We start from the raw sequence: 15,361 nt of genomic DNA, 5'->3' as shown, positions 1-15,361 counted from the left end.
TTTAAATGCCCTGAACATGGATAGAAATCGTGAGATAAGATAACGTGGATTGCTATTGTTTGGACCAGTTCGAGACTTACACCACATGGAGTTTATGGGATAGTTACTGACTGGACGCACCTTTATTGTTTAGAATCGTTGCCTTGGGGTTGTTCCTTTTCCTTGGTTAACTGCAGGAAATGGGCAAAAAACAGATCCATACATTTGTTTTTTTTCCTAGTCGTGTGGTTCCCTCCATAGGTTGTGCCTGACTTTTTGCAGCCCCATAGACTGGAGCATGCCAGGCTTCAGTGTCCTTCACTGTCTCCCAGAGTTTGCTCAAACTCGGTCCACTGAGTCAGTGATGCCATCCAAACATTTCACCCTCTGTCATCCCCTTCTCCTCTTGCCTTCAGTCTTTCCCAGCATCTGGGTCTTTTCCAGTGAGTCAGTTCTTTGTATCAGGTGGACAAAGTATTGAAGCTTCAGCTTCAGCATCAGTCCTTCCAGTGAATATTCAGGGTTGATTTCCTTTAGGACTGACTGGTTTGATCTCCTTGCTGTCTAAGGGAATCTCAATAATTTTCTCCAACACCACAATTTGAAAGCATTGATTCTTTGGTGCTCAGCCTTCTTTTATTATCCAACTCTCACATCCATACGTGACTACTGGAAAAACCAACTGGATACTATGAATTATATATACCTCTGCCAAGCAGCAGTAATATTGGTACATTTGGAGTTCTGGAGATTTCTTTTTCATTGCCATATTTATTTTTAACTTTTGAGGGTCAAGTGATATAGCAAATATCATCAGAAAAAGAAGATGTTCTCTTTGCCCTGTAGGAATTGGCAATGGGAAACCAAATGGATACCTTTTATTTTTAAAAAATTCTTTTAAAACTGTACATGATAGGAAGATTGCTCACTGTTTTGGACATTTAATTTTGACTGTGTTTTTTTTTCCTGTCTGTACCCTGAACTCTACATTAATTTAGGTAGATTTCTCTGAGGTGGTCAATTTTTATGGTGACCTTTTGAATGAGGCCAAAGTTCCAGAACATTAGGAACAGTTAGTAGAAAGTATAGGGACAACTGAATAAAAGACATTCGGTTGAATAGAGAAAGCTTAAAGAAGAATAAGAGATAATAATTTAGCTGATTTAGGAAATTGAGTAGAAAAAATTAGTTTGAAACAATTAGGAACCCAAAATCAGCATGTAGGGACCCCTGTGGATGAGAATAGTGAAATCAAAGGGTTTAAAATGAGAAATGATGGGCCTTTCCTGGCAGTCCAGTGGTTAAAACTCCACACCCCTCATGCAGGGGGCCTGGATTCGATCCCTAGTACAGAAACAAGATCCTGCATGCTGATAGCACTGCCAAAAAAAAAAATTTTTTTTTTAATGAGATTTGATTTTAGTAGTAGCTGTTGGACTAGCTCAAATGAGGAATAGAGCTCTTCAGTATGATTTAATAGTCAAGGCTGTGATAGCCATGCTTGGGACTAGGGTGACCTTGTGGGTTCTGATGTGTTCTCCAGGAAGAAGGGTTTGACAGTGAGCTTATGGTAGGACAGCAGAAAGCTGGCATCAGAGTGAACATGAGAAAACCAAAGAGGGGATTGTTTAAGAGCTGTCTGGGATATGTGTTGAGAAAAGTGATTTGATGGTCAATTCTTCAGGAAAATGGAGTTTGGGGATAAGAAATGGAGAAGCTAAGGAATTCAGGTGACCAAACTGGGTATCAAAAAGACTATTGAGAGTTTTAAAAATAGTTTTTGCTTAAATGGAAATAGTAATCATTGAAATCAATGAGGATTTATGTTTACATAGGTTTTATTCTTTAAATGGAAATAGTGAAAGAAAACGGATCAGCCATGAAGGCAGCCTGCTGTTTGGGTGCTACAAAAAAGCAAATTATTATAAATAGATATAATCCTTCTTTGTGAACCTGCTATCCAGTGAAACAAGTCAGTACTTACTGGGTATCGTTGAAAAAAATGTGCCAAAAAATTTTTTTAAATAAGAAAATAATTTGTACAACATCAGCTAAGGTCTCATTTTGTCTGGCATGACGTCTCTGAAATCTAACTTAACTGACCACATAATACATCCTGTTTGGTGACTATCTGCATCTTCTAACAAACAGAGATGCAGGATACATATATTCAGAGGAAGTGAAAAGCAGAATGCACACTTGGAGACTGGCAAAACTAAGAATACATAATAACCATAATCTGCCTTGACTTCTAGGTCATTTGGTGTGAATATATGTGTATGACAGTGCTGTGACAAGTTTTGAGATTTTTGTCTCCTTTCATCTTTTTGTTCTAATGGGAAGATAAAGTATTAAACTTACATTTATTGCCTTTCTTAGTAATGAGGCGTGACATAAGTCTGCTAACTCAGCTGCTCTGATGAATTTTTCAAGTGTATTATTTAACCTTTACAAAGGAACAGATTGCCTCCTCCAGCACAATGGGCAGATTTTCTCCAAGATACTGATTTAGTAAATCAGCACACATACAATTCTTTTTCTTAACTTTTAAAAACAAGCGATTTTAACATTATTATTATTTCTGTAACTGCAGTTGAATTAGTCAGGACTGTCTGATATTAGTTTGTTTTCCTTTAAGTCAGTGGTTCCCTAACACAACTCTCTGATTAATGTTGGCCCATGACAGAGCTTCCACAGGAAGCAAGGAGTGAGTTCTTAATAAATCTAAATGTATTCGATGGAAAGGCTTTTAGTCTAAGAGTCTGTCCTTTCTACTTGTTTGGTGTTAAAATGTGCACTTATATATTAAAGGAAAAATCATTGTTAACTTGATAAAATTTGAGGGGAAGTGTGGTTAACGAGATCTAAATATTTGGAAAACACTCTTTTAAAGCTCTTTAACCATAGATGGAATCCTTACATGCTCAGTATATCAGAGAGACTCTATTAAACTAAAATAGATGGGAATATTTGGGTCAGATTCTTTTTTAAGATGCCTGCTTTTGAGTTTAGTTTTCATTAAATCTTGCTGTGGTAGTAAACAATCCTGAACCCTCGGTGGCTTTCAGCAGCAAAGCTTTCTTTCTCTCCTCCTACATGTTGCCCGTAGGTTGCTGCAGATGAGCTTCAGTACCTGCAGCTCTGGGTGTTATCTTTGTCCCAGGACCCAGTCTGAACCTTGGACATGTCGTTCCCATGACGGAGGGAAAAGATGGCAGAGTTGAACTGCTTCTGTTTGTAGATGTTGTTGCTTCCTGAGTCTGCCCAGACTTGATGTCAGTAGAGATGAGGCAGTGTAATCTTCACATACTTCCTGCAGGTAATTTGGCAACAGGCAGAGATGACAGTCCTCTTACAGGAGGGAAGCAATAATGGGGAGTAATAAAATCTGTCACAGAATCATTCAGACCGAAGCACACATGCCAAATAATCAAAATGTTAAATTTGAATGCAGAGTTCCAAAGAATAGCAAGGAGAGATAAGAAAGCCTTCCTCGGTGATCAATGCAAAGAAATAGAGGAAAACAATAGAATGGGAAAGACTAGAGACCGCTTCAAGAAAATTAGAGATACCAAGGGAACATTTCATGCAAAGATGGGCACAATAAAGGACAGAAATGGTATGGACCTAACAGAAACAGAAGATATTAAGAAGAGGTGGCAAGAATACACAGAAGAACTATACAAAAAAGATCTTCACGATCCAGATAATCACAATGGTGTGATCACCCACCTAGAGCCAGACATCCTGGAATGCGAAGTCAAGTGGGCCTTAGGAAGCAACACTACGAACAAAGCTAGTGGAGGTGATGGAATTCCAGTGGAGCTATTTAAAATCCTAAAAGATGATGCTGTGAAAGTGCTGAACTCAATATGCCAGCAAATTTGGAAAACTCACCAGAGGCCACAGTACTGGAAAAGATCAGTTTTCATTCCAATCCCAAGAAGGGCAATGCCAAAGAATGTTCAAACTACTGCACTATTGCACCCATCTCACACATTAGCAAAGTAATCGTCAAAATTCTCCAAGCCAGGCTTCAATAGTACGTGAACTGTGAACTTCTAGATGTTCAAGCTGGTTTTAGAAAAGTCAGAGGAACCAGAGATCAAATTGCCAACATCTGTTGGATCATTGAAAAAGCAAGAGAGTTCCAGAAAAACATCTGCTTTACTGACTATGCCAAAGCCTTTGACTGTGTGGATCACAACAAACTGTGGAAAATTCTTAAAGAGATAAGAAACCTTTATGCAGGTCAAGAAGCAACAGTTAGAACTGGACATGGAACAACAGACTGGTTCCAAATCGGGAAAGGAGGATTCAAGGCTGTATATTGTCACCCTGCTTATTTAACTTATATGCAGAGTACATCATGAGAAGTGCCAGGCTGGGTGAAGCACAAGCTGGAATCAAGATTGCTGGGAGAAATACCAATAACCTCAGATATGCAGATGACATTACCCTTATGGCAGAAAGCGAAGATGAATGAAAGAACCTCTTGATGAAAGTGAAAGAGGAGAGTGAAAAAGTTGGCTTAAAACTCAACATTCAGAAAACTAAGATCATGGCATCCAGTCCCATCACTTCATGGCAAATAGATGGGGGAACAGTGGAAACAGTGAGAGACTTTATTTTATGTGGCTTCAAAATCACTGCAGATGGTGACTGTAGCCATGAAATTAAACGCTTGCTCCTTGGAAGAAAAGCTATGACCAACCTAGACAGCATATTAAAAAGTAGAGAGATTACTTGCCAACAAAGATCTGTCTCGTCAAAGCTATGGTTTTTTGCATGTAGCTATGTCCTACATCCATACAGTAGTCAGGTATGGATGTGAGAGTTGGACTATAAAGAAAGCTGAGCGCTGAAGAATTGATGCTTTTGAACTGTGGTGTTGGAGAAGACTCTTAAGAGTCCCTTGGACGGCAGGGAGATCAAACCAGTCAATCCTAAAGGATATCAGTCCTGAATATTCATTGGAAGGACTGATGCTGAAGCTGAAACTCCAGTACTTTGGCTACCTGATGCGAAAAACTGCCTTATTGGAAAAGACCCTGATGCTGGGAAAGATTGAAGGCGGGAGAAGGGATCGATAGAGGATGAGATGGTTGGATAGCATCAGCGACTCAATGGACATGAGTTTGAGCAAGCTCCGGGAGTTGGTAATGAACAGGGAAGCCTGGCGTGCTGCAGTCCATGGGGTCACAAAGAGTCAGATACAACTGAGTGACTGAACTGAACTAAAGAACAATAATAAACATTTAGGTATCTACTACCCAGCCTTAAAAATATAACCACTACCTTTGGAGCTCCCTGGGTGGTTTTTGTACTACTTTCACAAATGTAAGCATTCTCTTGAAATTTGTGCTTACTTATAATCCCCTCCTTCATAGATTCCATTGTGTGAATATCCCACGATTTATCTTTTACTGTGTTAATTCTAGTTTTTTCTTTTCTTTTTTTGCTAATGTGAAAATGTTGCTAAGGTTTTCATGTGTCTTCTGTGTACAAAGCAAGAGTTGCTTCAGGGTATGGACTTAGGTGTGGAATTGTTGGTTTGTGGCACGTACGTGTCTTCAGTTTTAGTAGATCAGACCACATTGTTTTCCAAAGTGGTTGTGCAGTTTCCACTCCCACTAGTGGTGGTGTATGTGTTACCAGTACTCAGGTCTTTGGTCACATCTGAAAGTGTGACAACATCTAATTTTTAGTCTAATGTGTATAAATCAAATTCTCTTGGATGTTCAGGGAGGTGCTTCTTAAACTTCCATGTTTACATACAGCACATGGTTTGTATTTTAGTCGTTCAGTCATGTCCTACTCTTTGAGAACCCGTGGACTGTAGCTTGCCAGGCTCCTCTGTCCACGGCATTCTCCAGGCAAGAATACTGGAGTGAGTGGGCTGCCATGCCCTTCTCCAGGGGGTCTTCCCAACCCAGAAATTGAACCCAGGTCTTCCAAATTGTTATCAGATTCTTTATCGACTGAACTACCAGGGAAGCAAAGCACATGGAGATGGTATTAATACTGTAAGCAAGGTTGTGATTCCGTAGGTTGGGTTATGCTTGGGAACTGAGATCCTGCGTTTCTCATAACCATCCAGGTGATGCTGCTGCTGCTGTGTCCTGTGCTCAGTTGCTCAGTTGTGTCCGACTTTTTGAGATTCCATCACAAAAAGTGATGGGGGACTGGGGGGCTACAGTCCCATAGGCTCCTTTGTTCATAGGGTTTTCTGGGCAAGAATCCTGGAGTGGTTTGCCATTTCCTACTCCAGGGGATCTTTCCAACCCAGTGATTGAACCTGTGACCCATAAATATCTCCACTGATATTCTTTCACTTACAGCACGTAAAACTAGAGAAATTTTGCCCAATTCTATTTACTTATTTTTAAACTTTTTAGTAATTTTTACTCATTTATGGATGAAGAGCAATATAGAGCAACCCAACTGGTTTTTATTTAGTGCCATATGTGTACATTACCCATTTAAAATCAACTTCAAAGTAATTTGATTGTAGTCATTATTCAACGAGTTTCTAAGTGAGTTCTTTAAAGGAAGAAAATTCAAGAAATCTTTAAGGGAGATAATAGATCTTTATAGACCTTGTCAGTATGCAAGCATTAGACTAACTGATCACTCATTAGCTGGGTAAAATGAAGGATAAATAAAAATGAGCACATTTTCCTCAGTGCTAGATTGTGGTATATGGTCTATGGTATACACTTGTAGCAAGATAATTCTTAGTACTTCCAGATTGCATTGTTTTACAAACAGATGTTAGGACACAAGCACCGCTTAGCCTAGCTTAAGCAATGGAGATTTAGTGGCCCATAAAATTGGGGAGAACTGGGATGGAATGGGCTTTAAATAAATGAGATATCCTAATCATGTAGTGTTATCAGAACCCTCTCAACATCTCCTAGCTGTGATTCTCTGTTTCTGTGGATGGATGAGCTTTCCTCCAAGTGTAAATGGTGGTGGTGGTGGTGGTGGAGGGAGTTTTTGGAGGATAAAAATATAGTGACAAACCTCAGAATTTTCCCATTCAAAAAGGAAGTGAGAAAACACTCTTTTTAAAAAGAATTAATTTATTCATTTGGCTGCACTGGGTCTTAGTTTCGGCATGCGGGATCTTTGGTTGCAGCATGTGGGATCTAGTTCCCTGACGAGGGATTGAACCCAGGCCCCTGCACTGAGAGTGCAGAGTTTTAGCCACCGGACCACCAGGGAGGTCCTGAGAAAACACTCTTCCAGAGGCCTCCGCCTCTGAAGTGGCCCTGTACGTCATTCCGTCTTTGCTCTATCAACTGTTTCCTTCATTACCTTTATCACAAATTATCTCCTTTACTTACTGGCTCACCTGATTGTTTTTCCTCTCCACCACAAGGTAAAATCACTGAAGAAGGAGTAGTGCCTCTTTTGTTGGCATCCGTCAGCCATTCAGGAAATAGTAAGGCAACAAGTATGTGAAATTCCAGGGTAGGACTCAGGCCTGCCCCAGGCAGTTGTCATGTGGTCTGGAGGTCAGGGAAGTTTGATTACTGGGCACACCGGAGCCTCATAGACGAGGCAAGTGTGATTTCACATGGGAAATGGAGCTACTATAAGCTGAAAAATTGGGAAAAGATGCCGAGGAAACAACAACAAAAGCACGTGTTTTTTGTGCCCTTTAAGTGTGGTTTACTGTTTCACTCAGCTGCCCAGTGTGTGTGTAAAGTTGTGCACGTTCTGCAGTGCATGAGGTGCTTGCTGAGGAGAGGGAGAGGGGTTGAAATCCAACACGAGACTCCACACCTGTGGCTTCCTTTTTCCAGGAGGCATTGCTTTAAATTTACCCCTAAGTTCTGCCTGGTCTGTGCCCACTGGGCCCGGTTGAATATCTGTGTCGCCATCTCACTTTCTTCATAGCTTCCCTGGAGAAAGAATACCAGGAGCAAAAGTGTGTGAGCTGGATGCATCTGGATCCCGCTGGCCAACTCAGTGTAGACTCTATGCTTAGCCATGCCCTGCAGGTATTCTAAGAGAGATAACTTTCTGGAAAATTCCTCCCTCCCCCTTTTTTCTTACCTCCATTTTTCTATTTAGGGTTAGTTGGTCAAGTTTCCTGACCATGCATTTTGAGGTGAATGCTGACTGAATGGTAGTATACATACTGTCATCTACATTTCTCTGCATTTCTAGTTTGATTACTTTATAATTCTGCTTCAAGAGGAAGAAGAAATTGCCTATGTCCATCACTGGCCCTTTAGTGGAATATACTGTCTTAAAAGTTTGTTCTGTTTTTTGTTTGATTAGAGATCTCTTCGGGGCAGTGAAGTGCTCACTGTTTAAAAGGAGGCAAATTGATTTAAGGAACAGAAACCCACTCAGTCTGACTCATGTAAGGCTGCTGGCAGTCTCCTAAGTTTCAGACATACAGCTGAGCCTCTTCTTACATGGAAGGGCCTCAAGGAGCCATTCTGTTCTCCTCTCTGGATTGCTTGCTTTCTTCTTTGCTTCATTCTGGACATTGTTTCTGTTCATTTGATTTTCTTTAAACACTGAGTTTGTATACTGATCTACCTGCCAGTGGCAAAAATGGCAACTAGTACTTCATCTCATTGGGTTCTCTGCAAGTCCACAGAATGTCTGTACTGTAATCACTTGGGGAGTGTAAAAAAAAAAAAAAAAAAAAGATTTCTATGCCTCAAACATATTCTCAGCCAGTAGGTCTAGAGTCCTAGAATCTACATGTTGAGACTTTTCCCTCGCAGGAATTGCCAGACCCGTCTGTAATCACAAGAGAAAGCAAGTGAGTGAATGATGAAGTAGATGAACCCAGGCCCTAGCATCCACTTTCCCCTGACATAGCCCCTTCTCTTTTTTCCCTTTGCCATTTCTTGCCATTGATCTTCCTATCCAAGGAGAGGAGATTGCCATTCTAAGAAGTTGAAAACAAATATTGAAGAATAGAATAGTTTTCATTAAAAGCAGCAGTATAGCAGCAACAGTTCTTAGTCTAGTTTGGTTGGTGAACAGTCTCCAGTTAGGCAGTGGGGCTATCTGTCCCTTATGAAATCAGGGCTAATTAGTTGATCTTGAATGCTCTTGGAAGTGTAAGATAGGGCTGGGTGTTCTGAGAAACACCTGCAGCCTTAGGCCCACTCTAATAACTTTGAAAACCTCTGTACCTTGGTGGCAGCTGTCCAAAGAGACTCTTTACCTGGGCAGGTGATATATGACCTCACAACTTCAGTGTCTGGCACTCTCAAACTAGCTTATACTTTAGTTCAGTTGTTCAACAGCATCCGACTCTTGACCCCATGAGTCATGACCCCATGGACTGCAGCACGCCAGGCTTCACTGTCCATCACCAGCTCCCGGAGCTTGCTCAAACTCATGTCCATCAAGTCGCTGATGCCATCCAACCATCTCATCCTCTATAATCCCCTTCTCCTCCCATCTTCAGTCTTTCTCAGCATCAGGGTCTTTTCCAATGAGTCAGATTTTTGCATCAGGTGGCCAAAGTATTGAAGTTTCAGCCTCAGCATCAGTCCTTCCAGTGAATATTCAGGACTGATTTCCTTTAGGATTGAAAGCTTACACTATGTGTCTCTAGTTTAACATCTTCAGAGAGAGAATCTCATCACTGACTAGCCAATCAGGAGCCTACTCTGAGGTTGAAGGTCAGAGCTAACTTTGAGAAGGGCATTAAAAGCTTTCTTTTGGTTGACTTGCAAAATAGGATTAAGTGATTTTGTAATCCCTTTTCATTTGTTGTTTCTTAGGTAACATTATTATATCCCTAAATCAACTATAATGATTTTTTATTGTTGTTGGAACTACAGATATAAGATCAACATACTTTTACATGTGAAATAAATACCATGTACACTATTTAGGATATTTATCAAGTAATTTCATGGCAAACATTATCATTGTTTCTTCATATTTTAATAGCAAGATGTATACTGTATTAAGTTGGAGATAAAGTAATAGATATTATTTAATATATTTAAAATATAGTGTCATATACTTTACCTTGTTGTGCTGATATATGTAAAGGGTGGTAGCAATTTAATTCTGAGACTTCAGTATAAGTAATGGAAGCCATTACTTTAATAAATTTTTCTTTTGTAGAATTGCAGAAACATTGAAGACATTTGAAGGGCTTCCCTGATAGTTCAGTTGGTAAAGAATCCGTCTGCAATGCAGGAGACCTTAGATCGATTCCTGGGTTGGGAAGATTCACTGGAGAAGGGATAGGCTACCCCTTCCTATTCTTGGGCTTCCGTTGTGGCTCAGCTGGTAAAGAATCCTCCTGCAATGTGGGAGACCTGGGTTTGATCCCTGGGTTGGGGACATCTCCTGGAGAATGGAAAAGGGTACTCACTCCAGTATTCTGGCCTGGAGAATTCCAATCATGGAGTCACAAAGAGTCAGACATGACTGAACAACTTTCACTTTGAAGGCATTATATGGGTATTAATTACATAAAGTATGCAAAAATAAATACTTTTAACCAAAATAGGCCACCAAAAAAAGCTGTATGCTACATTTCTGCATCCAAAGCGGTTGCATGGCATAAACCAGTTATGTGTTAAGCCCACAGAATATAATGTCAGTACCTCAGGGTTCATTTAAGAACATGTGTTTTTTATATCTGTAACTATGAGGTATTAAGAGAGTTATTCTGACTTTTAAAAATTATTTTATTTTTCCAGATCCAGTCCCTGTGTGGAGCTTCTAAACATCTTCTATTAGTGGAAGTGCTGTTTTCTGCACAATGAAGTCAACATCTTAATTTACACCAGCATTTGTGTGGTTCTGATTCATCTGCTCTGGTTCACGAAGCTTGAGATCTAAGGCAAACAGGGTCTTTTGCAATGACAATATGACTAATAGTAAAGGAAGATCTATTATTAATAAATCAAGTGGTGGTCGAAGCAGTGGAGGAGGTTTTGTGGACTGGACTTTAAGTTTAAATACAATTCAGTCTGATAAGTTTTTAAACTTACTGCTGAGTATGGTTCCAGTAATATACCAGAAAAACCAGGAAGACAGGCACAAAAAAGGAAATAGCATTTGGCAAGATGGGTTATCACCTGCAGCACAGACTTTCAGTAATAGATCCGAACAGCACATGGAATATCACAATTTCTCGGAGCAGTCTTTTCATGGCAACAGTGGGCACGTGCCATCAAGCTGTAGCCAAAAGTATGATGACTATGCCAACTACAATTACTGTGATGGAAGGGAGGCTTCAGAAACTACAGCCATGTTACAAGATGATGATGCGTCTAGTGATGCTGATGAAGATGTCATTGTAGAGACAGGCCAGAAGTTACCAAAGGAATCCAGTGGTGTCATGGCACTGCAAATACTTGTGCCGTTTTTGTTAGCTGGCTTTGGAACAGTCTCAGCTGGCATGGTTTTGGATATCGTCCAGGTAGGTTCTCATCTTTGTTTAACTTCACTGACTTTGTTGTTTAAAGTGCTTTGTGTCAGGTACTAATCTCAGACATTATATTTAGTTTAAATTTATCCCTTAGTTAAAATGAACTGATGCAGACTGGTGGAGGATCTGCTCTTTCTAGGTATCTTTTGTTTGTTTTCCGACATTCTAAGAGAATTGTCTGATTCTGACCATAAAATAATTCATCATAAAATATTAAATATAAAGTAATCCCAAATAGGGTAAATCAGCTAAATGAATAACTCAATATATTTAAATATGTCCCTGTTTTTTTTTGTTGTTATTTTTTTTTTTAAACTTTACAAAATTGTATTAGTTTTGCCAAATATCAAAATGAATCCACCACAGGTATACATGTGTTCCCCATCCTGAACCCTCCTCCCTCCTCCCTCCCCACACTGTCCCTGTTTTAAAAATAAAAAATAATATATGTCCATTAAAATGAACTCGAACAATGCAGAGTATTAAGTAAATGATAAGGAGTCCTGTTCTTCATCTCCAAATCAAAACTCTCTTCCCCTCTGGAGGTTACCATTGTTAAGAGTTTGCTGTATATACTTGCAGGTGATTTTTCTGCGCTATATACAAGCATATGTGCAGAGGTTTTTTTTTTTTTTTTAATAAAAATTAAATTCTGTGTGTATTTTTCTCAGTTTATTGTCACTGCTTATTGATATATCTTGGACATGTTTCTAAATTAGTAAAAAGGATATTTAGCATTTTTAAAAGAGTGCTTGATATTTTCATTGTATGTATATATATACCAAAATTTACTTATTCATTCTCCTATGCTGGTGCTATAACAAACATCCTTACAAATTTATTTTTATACACTCATACTAATTTTTTCATAAGATAGATTTTAAAAATGGGATTATTGGGTATTAGAGCAGGTGTGTGTGTTTAAAATTTTATAGGTATTGTCAAATTGCCTTTCAAAAAGTTTGTACCAATTTGTAGTCCTTCTAGAAATATGTAAGTACTTTTATTTTTCTATACCCTTATCAACATTTGATGTTCTTGATCTTTTTCATTTTTGCCAGTTGATAGGAAAATGTTATCCTATTTTAATTAACATTAATTACTATTAATGTTTTAGCCTCTTTTGATATGTTTATTGGCCATTCTTACCTTTCCGGTGAATGTTGCTTATATGAATTACTTTTTTGTATCTTATCCATTTTTAAGGTGTTTTTTTCTTTTTAATTTATATTTTATTGAAGGATAATTGTTTTGCAGAGTTTTGTTGTCTTCTGACAAACCTCAACATGAATCAGCCATAGGTATACATATATCCCCTTCCTTTTGAACCTGCCTCCCATCTCCCTCCCCATCCCACCCCTCTAGGTTGATACAGAGCCCCTGTTTGAGTTTCCTGAGCCATACCGCAAATTCCCATTGGCTATCTATTTTACATATGGTAATGTAAGTTTCCATATTACTCTTTCCATACATCTCACCCTTTCCTCCTCTCTCCCCACGTCCATAAGTCTTTTCTCTATGTCGGTTTCTCCATTGCCACCTTGTAAATAAATTCTTCATTTTTCTAGATTCTGTATATGTGCGTTAGAATACAATATTTATCTTTCTTTTTCTGACTCACTTCACTCTGTATAATAGGTTCTAGGTTCATTCACCTCATCAGAACTGACTCAAATGCGTTCCTTTTTATGGCCAAATAATATTCCATTGTGTATATGTACCACAACTTCTTTATCCACTCATCTGTCGATGGACATCTAGGTTGCTTCCATGTTCTGGCTATTGTAAATAGTGCTGCAGTGAACAGTGGGATACATGTGTCTTTTTCAGGTTTGGTTTCCTCAGGGTATATGCCTAGGAGTGGGATTGCTGGGTCATATGGTGGTTTTATTCCTAGTTTTTTAAGAAATCTCCATACCGTCTTCCATAGTGGCTGTATCAATTTACATTCCCACCAACAGTGCAAGAGCATTCCCTTTTCTCCACATCCTCTCCAGCATTTATTGCTTGTAGACTTTTTGATGATGGCCATTCTGACCCGTGTGAAGTGATCTCATTGTGGTTTTGATTTGCATTTCCCTAATGAGTGATGTTGATTATCTTTTCATGCATCTGTTAGCCTTCTGTATGTCTTCTTTGGAGAAATGTCTGTTTAGGTCTTTTTCCAATTTTTTGATTGGATTGTTTGTTTTTCTGGCATTGAGTTGTATGAGCTGCTTGTGTATTTTGGAAATTAATCCTTTATCAGTTGTTTCATCTGCTATTATTTTCTCCCATTCTAAGAGTTGTCTTTTCACCTTGATTATAGTTTCCTTTGCTGTGAAAAAGCTTTTTAAGTTTAATCAGGTCCCACTTGTTTACTTTTGTTTTTATTTGCGTTACTCGAGGAGGTGGGTCATAGAGGATCTTGCTTTGATTTATGTCATCGAGTGTTCTGCCTATGTTTTCCTCTAAGAGTGTTGTAGTTTCTGGTCTTACATTTAGGTCTTTAGTCCATTTTGAGTTCATCTTTGTGTATGGTATGGTGTTAGGAAGTGTTCTCATTTCATTCTTTTACTTGTAGCTGCCCAGTTTTCCAAGCACCGTTTATTGAAGAGGCTGTCTTTGCCCCATTGTATATTCTTGCCTCCTTTGTCAAAAATAAGGTACCCATAGGTGCATGGGTTTACTTCTGGGCTTTCTATCTTGTTCCATTGGTCTATATTTCTGTTTTTGTGCCAGTACCATTCTGTCTTGATGACTGTAGCTTTGTAGTATAATCTGAAGTCAGGAAGCTTGATTCCTCCAGCTTCATTCTTCTTACTCAAGACTGCTTTGGCTATTTGGGGTCTTTTGTGTTTTCATATGAATTGTGAAATTTTTTGTTCTAGTTCTGTGAAAAATGCCATTGGTAATTTGATAGGGATCACATTCTGTAGATTGCATTTGGTAGTGTAGTCATTTTCACAATATTGATTCTTCCTACCCAGGAACATGGAATATCTCTCCATCTGTTTATGTCATCTTTGATTTCTTTCATCAGTGTCTTATAATTTTCTGTGTACAGTTCTTTTGTTTCCTTAGGTAAGTTTATTCCTAGATATTTAATTTTTTTTGTTGCAATGGTGAATGGGATTGATTCCTTAATTTCTCTTTCTGTTTTTTCATTGTTAGTATATAGAAATGAAAGTGATTTCTGTGTATTGATTTTGTATCCTGCAACTCTGCTAAATTCACTGATTAGCTCTAGTAATTTTCTGATACTATCTTTAGGATTTTCTATGTACAGTATCATGTCATCTGCAAACAATGAGAGCTTTACTTCTTCTTTTCCAGCGTGGATTCCTTTTATTTCTTTTTCTTCTCTTATTGCTGTGGCTAGGACTTCCAGAACCATGTTGAATAATAGTGGTGAAAGTGGACACCCTTGTCTTGTTTCTGATTTTAGGGGGAATGCTTTCAGTTTTTCATCATTGAGAATAATGTTTGCTGTAGGCTTATCTTATATGGCCTTTACTGTGTTGAGATAGGTTCCTTCTATGCCCATTTTTTGAAGAGTTTTAATCATAAATGGGTGCTGAATTTTGTCAAAGGCTTTTTCTGCATTTATTGAGATTATCATATGGTTTTTATCTTTCAATTTGTTAATATGGTGTATCACATTGATTGATTTGCGTATATTGAAGAATCCTTGCATTCCTGGAATAAGCCCAACTTGATCATGGTGTGTGAGCTTTTTGATGTGTTGCTGAATTCTGTTTGCTAAAATTTTGTTGAGAATTTTTGCATCTATGTTCATCAGTGATATTGGCCTGTAGTTTTCTTTTTTTTGTGTTGTCTTTGTCTGGTTTTGGTATCAGGGTGATGGTGGCCTCGTAGAATGAGTTTGGGAGTGTTCTTCCTCTGCAGTTTTTTGAAAGAGTTTTAAAGGGATAGGCATTAGCTGTTCTCTAAATGTTTGATAGAATT

General features: G+C 38.7%; 1 protein-coding gene across 14 annotated transcripts in view; it reads left to right on the top strand.

Moving 5' to 3' along the window:
- The window catches only part of SLC41A2 (solute carrier family 41 member 2), a 168,754-nt gene that overhangs the window by 42,057 nt on the left and 111,336 nt on the right, over nt 1-15,361 (top strand). For 10 of the 14 annotated variants that reach the window (XM_061417158.1, XM_061417156.1, XM_061417159.1 and 7 more), the window contains one exon: nt 10,680-11,404. In XM_061417158.1, the coding sequence (XP_061273142.1) occupies nt 10,850-11,404 (555 nt within the window). In that variant the 5' untranslated portion in view covers nt 10,680-10,849. Of the gene's footprint in view, nt 1-3,088; nt 3,299-7,356; nt 7,439-10,679; nt 11,405-15,361 lie in introns of those variants that run through there. The other 4 variants (XM_061417152.1, XM_061417161.1, XM_061417153.1 and 1 more) reach the window with 3 other exon arrangements.

The sequence above is a fragment of the Bos javanicus genome, chromosome 5 (assembly GCF_032452875.1).
Source record: "Bos javanicus breed banteng chromosome 5, ARS-OSU_banteng_1.0, whole genome shotgun sequence".
Taxonomy (NCBI): Eukaryota; Metazoa; Chordata; class Mammalia; order Artiodactyla; family Bovidae; genus Bos; species Bos javanicus.
The sequence above is the reverse complement of the archived record's forward strand: the minus strand, read 5'-3'. Positions and strand labels throughout refer to the sequence as shown.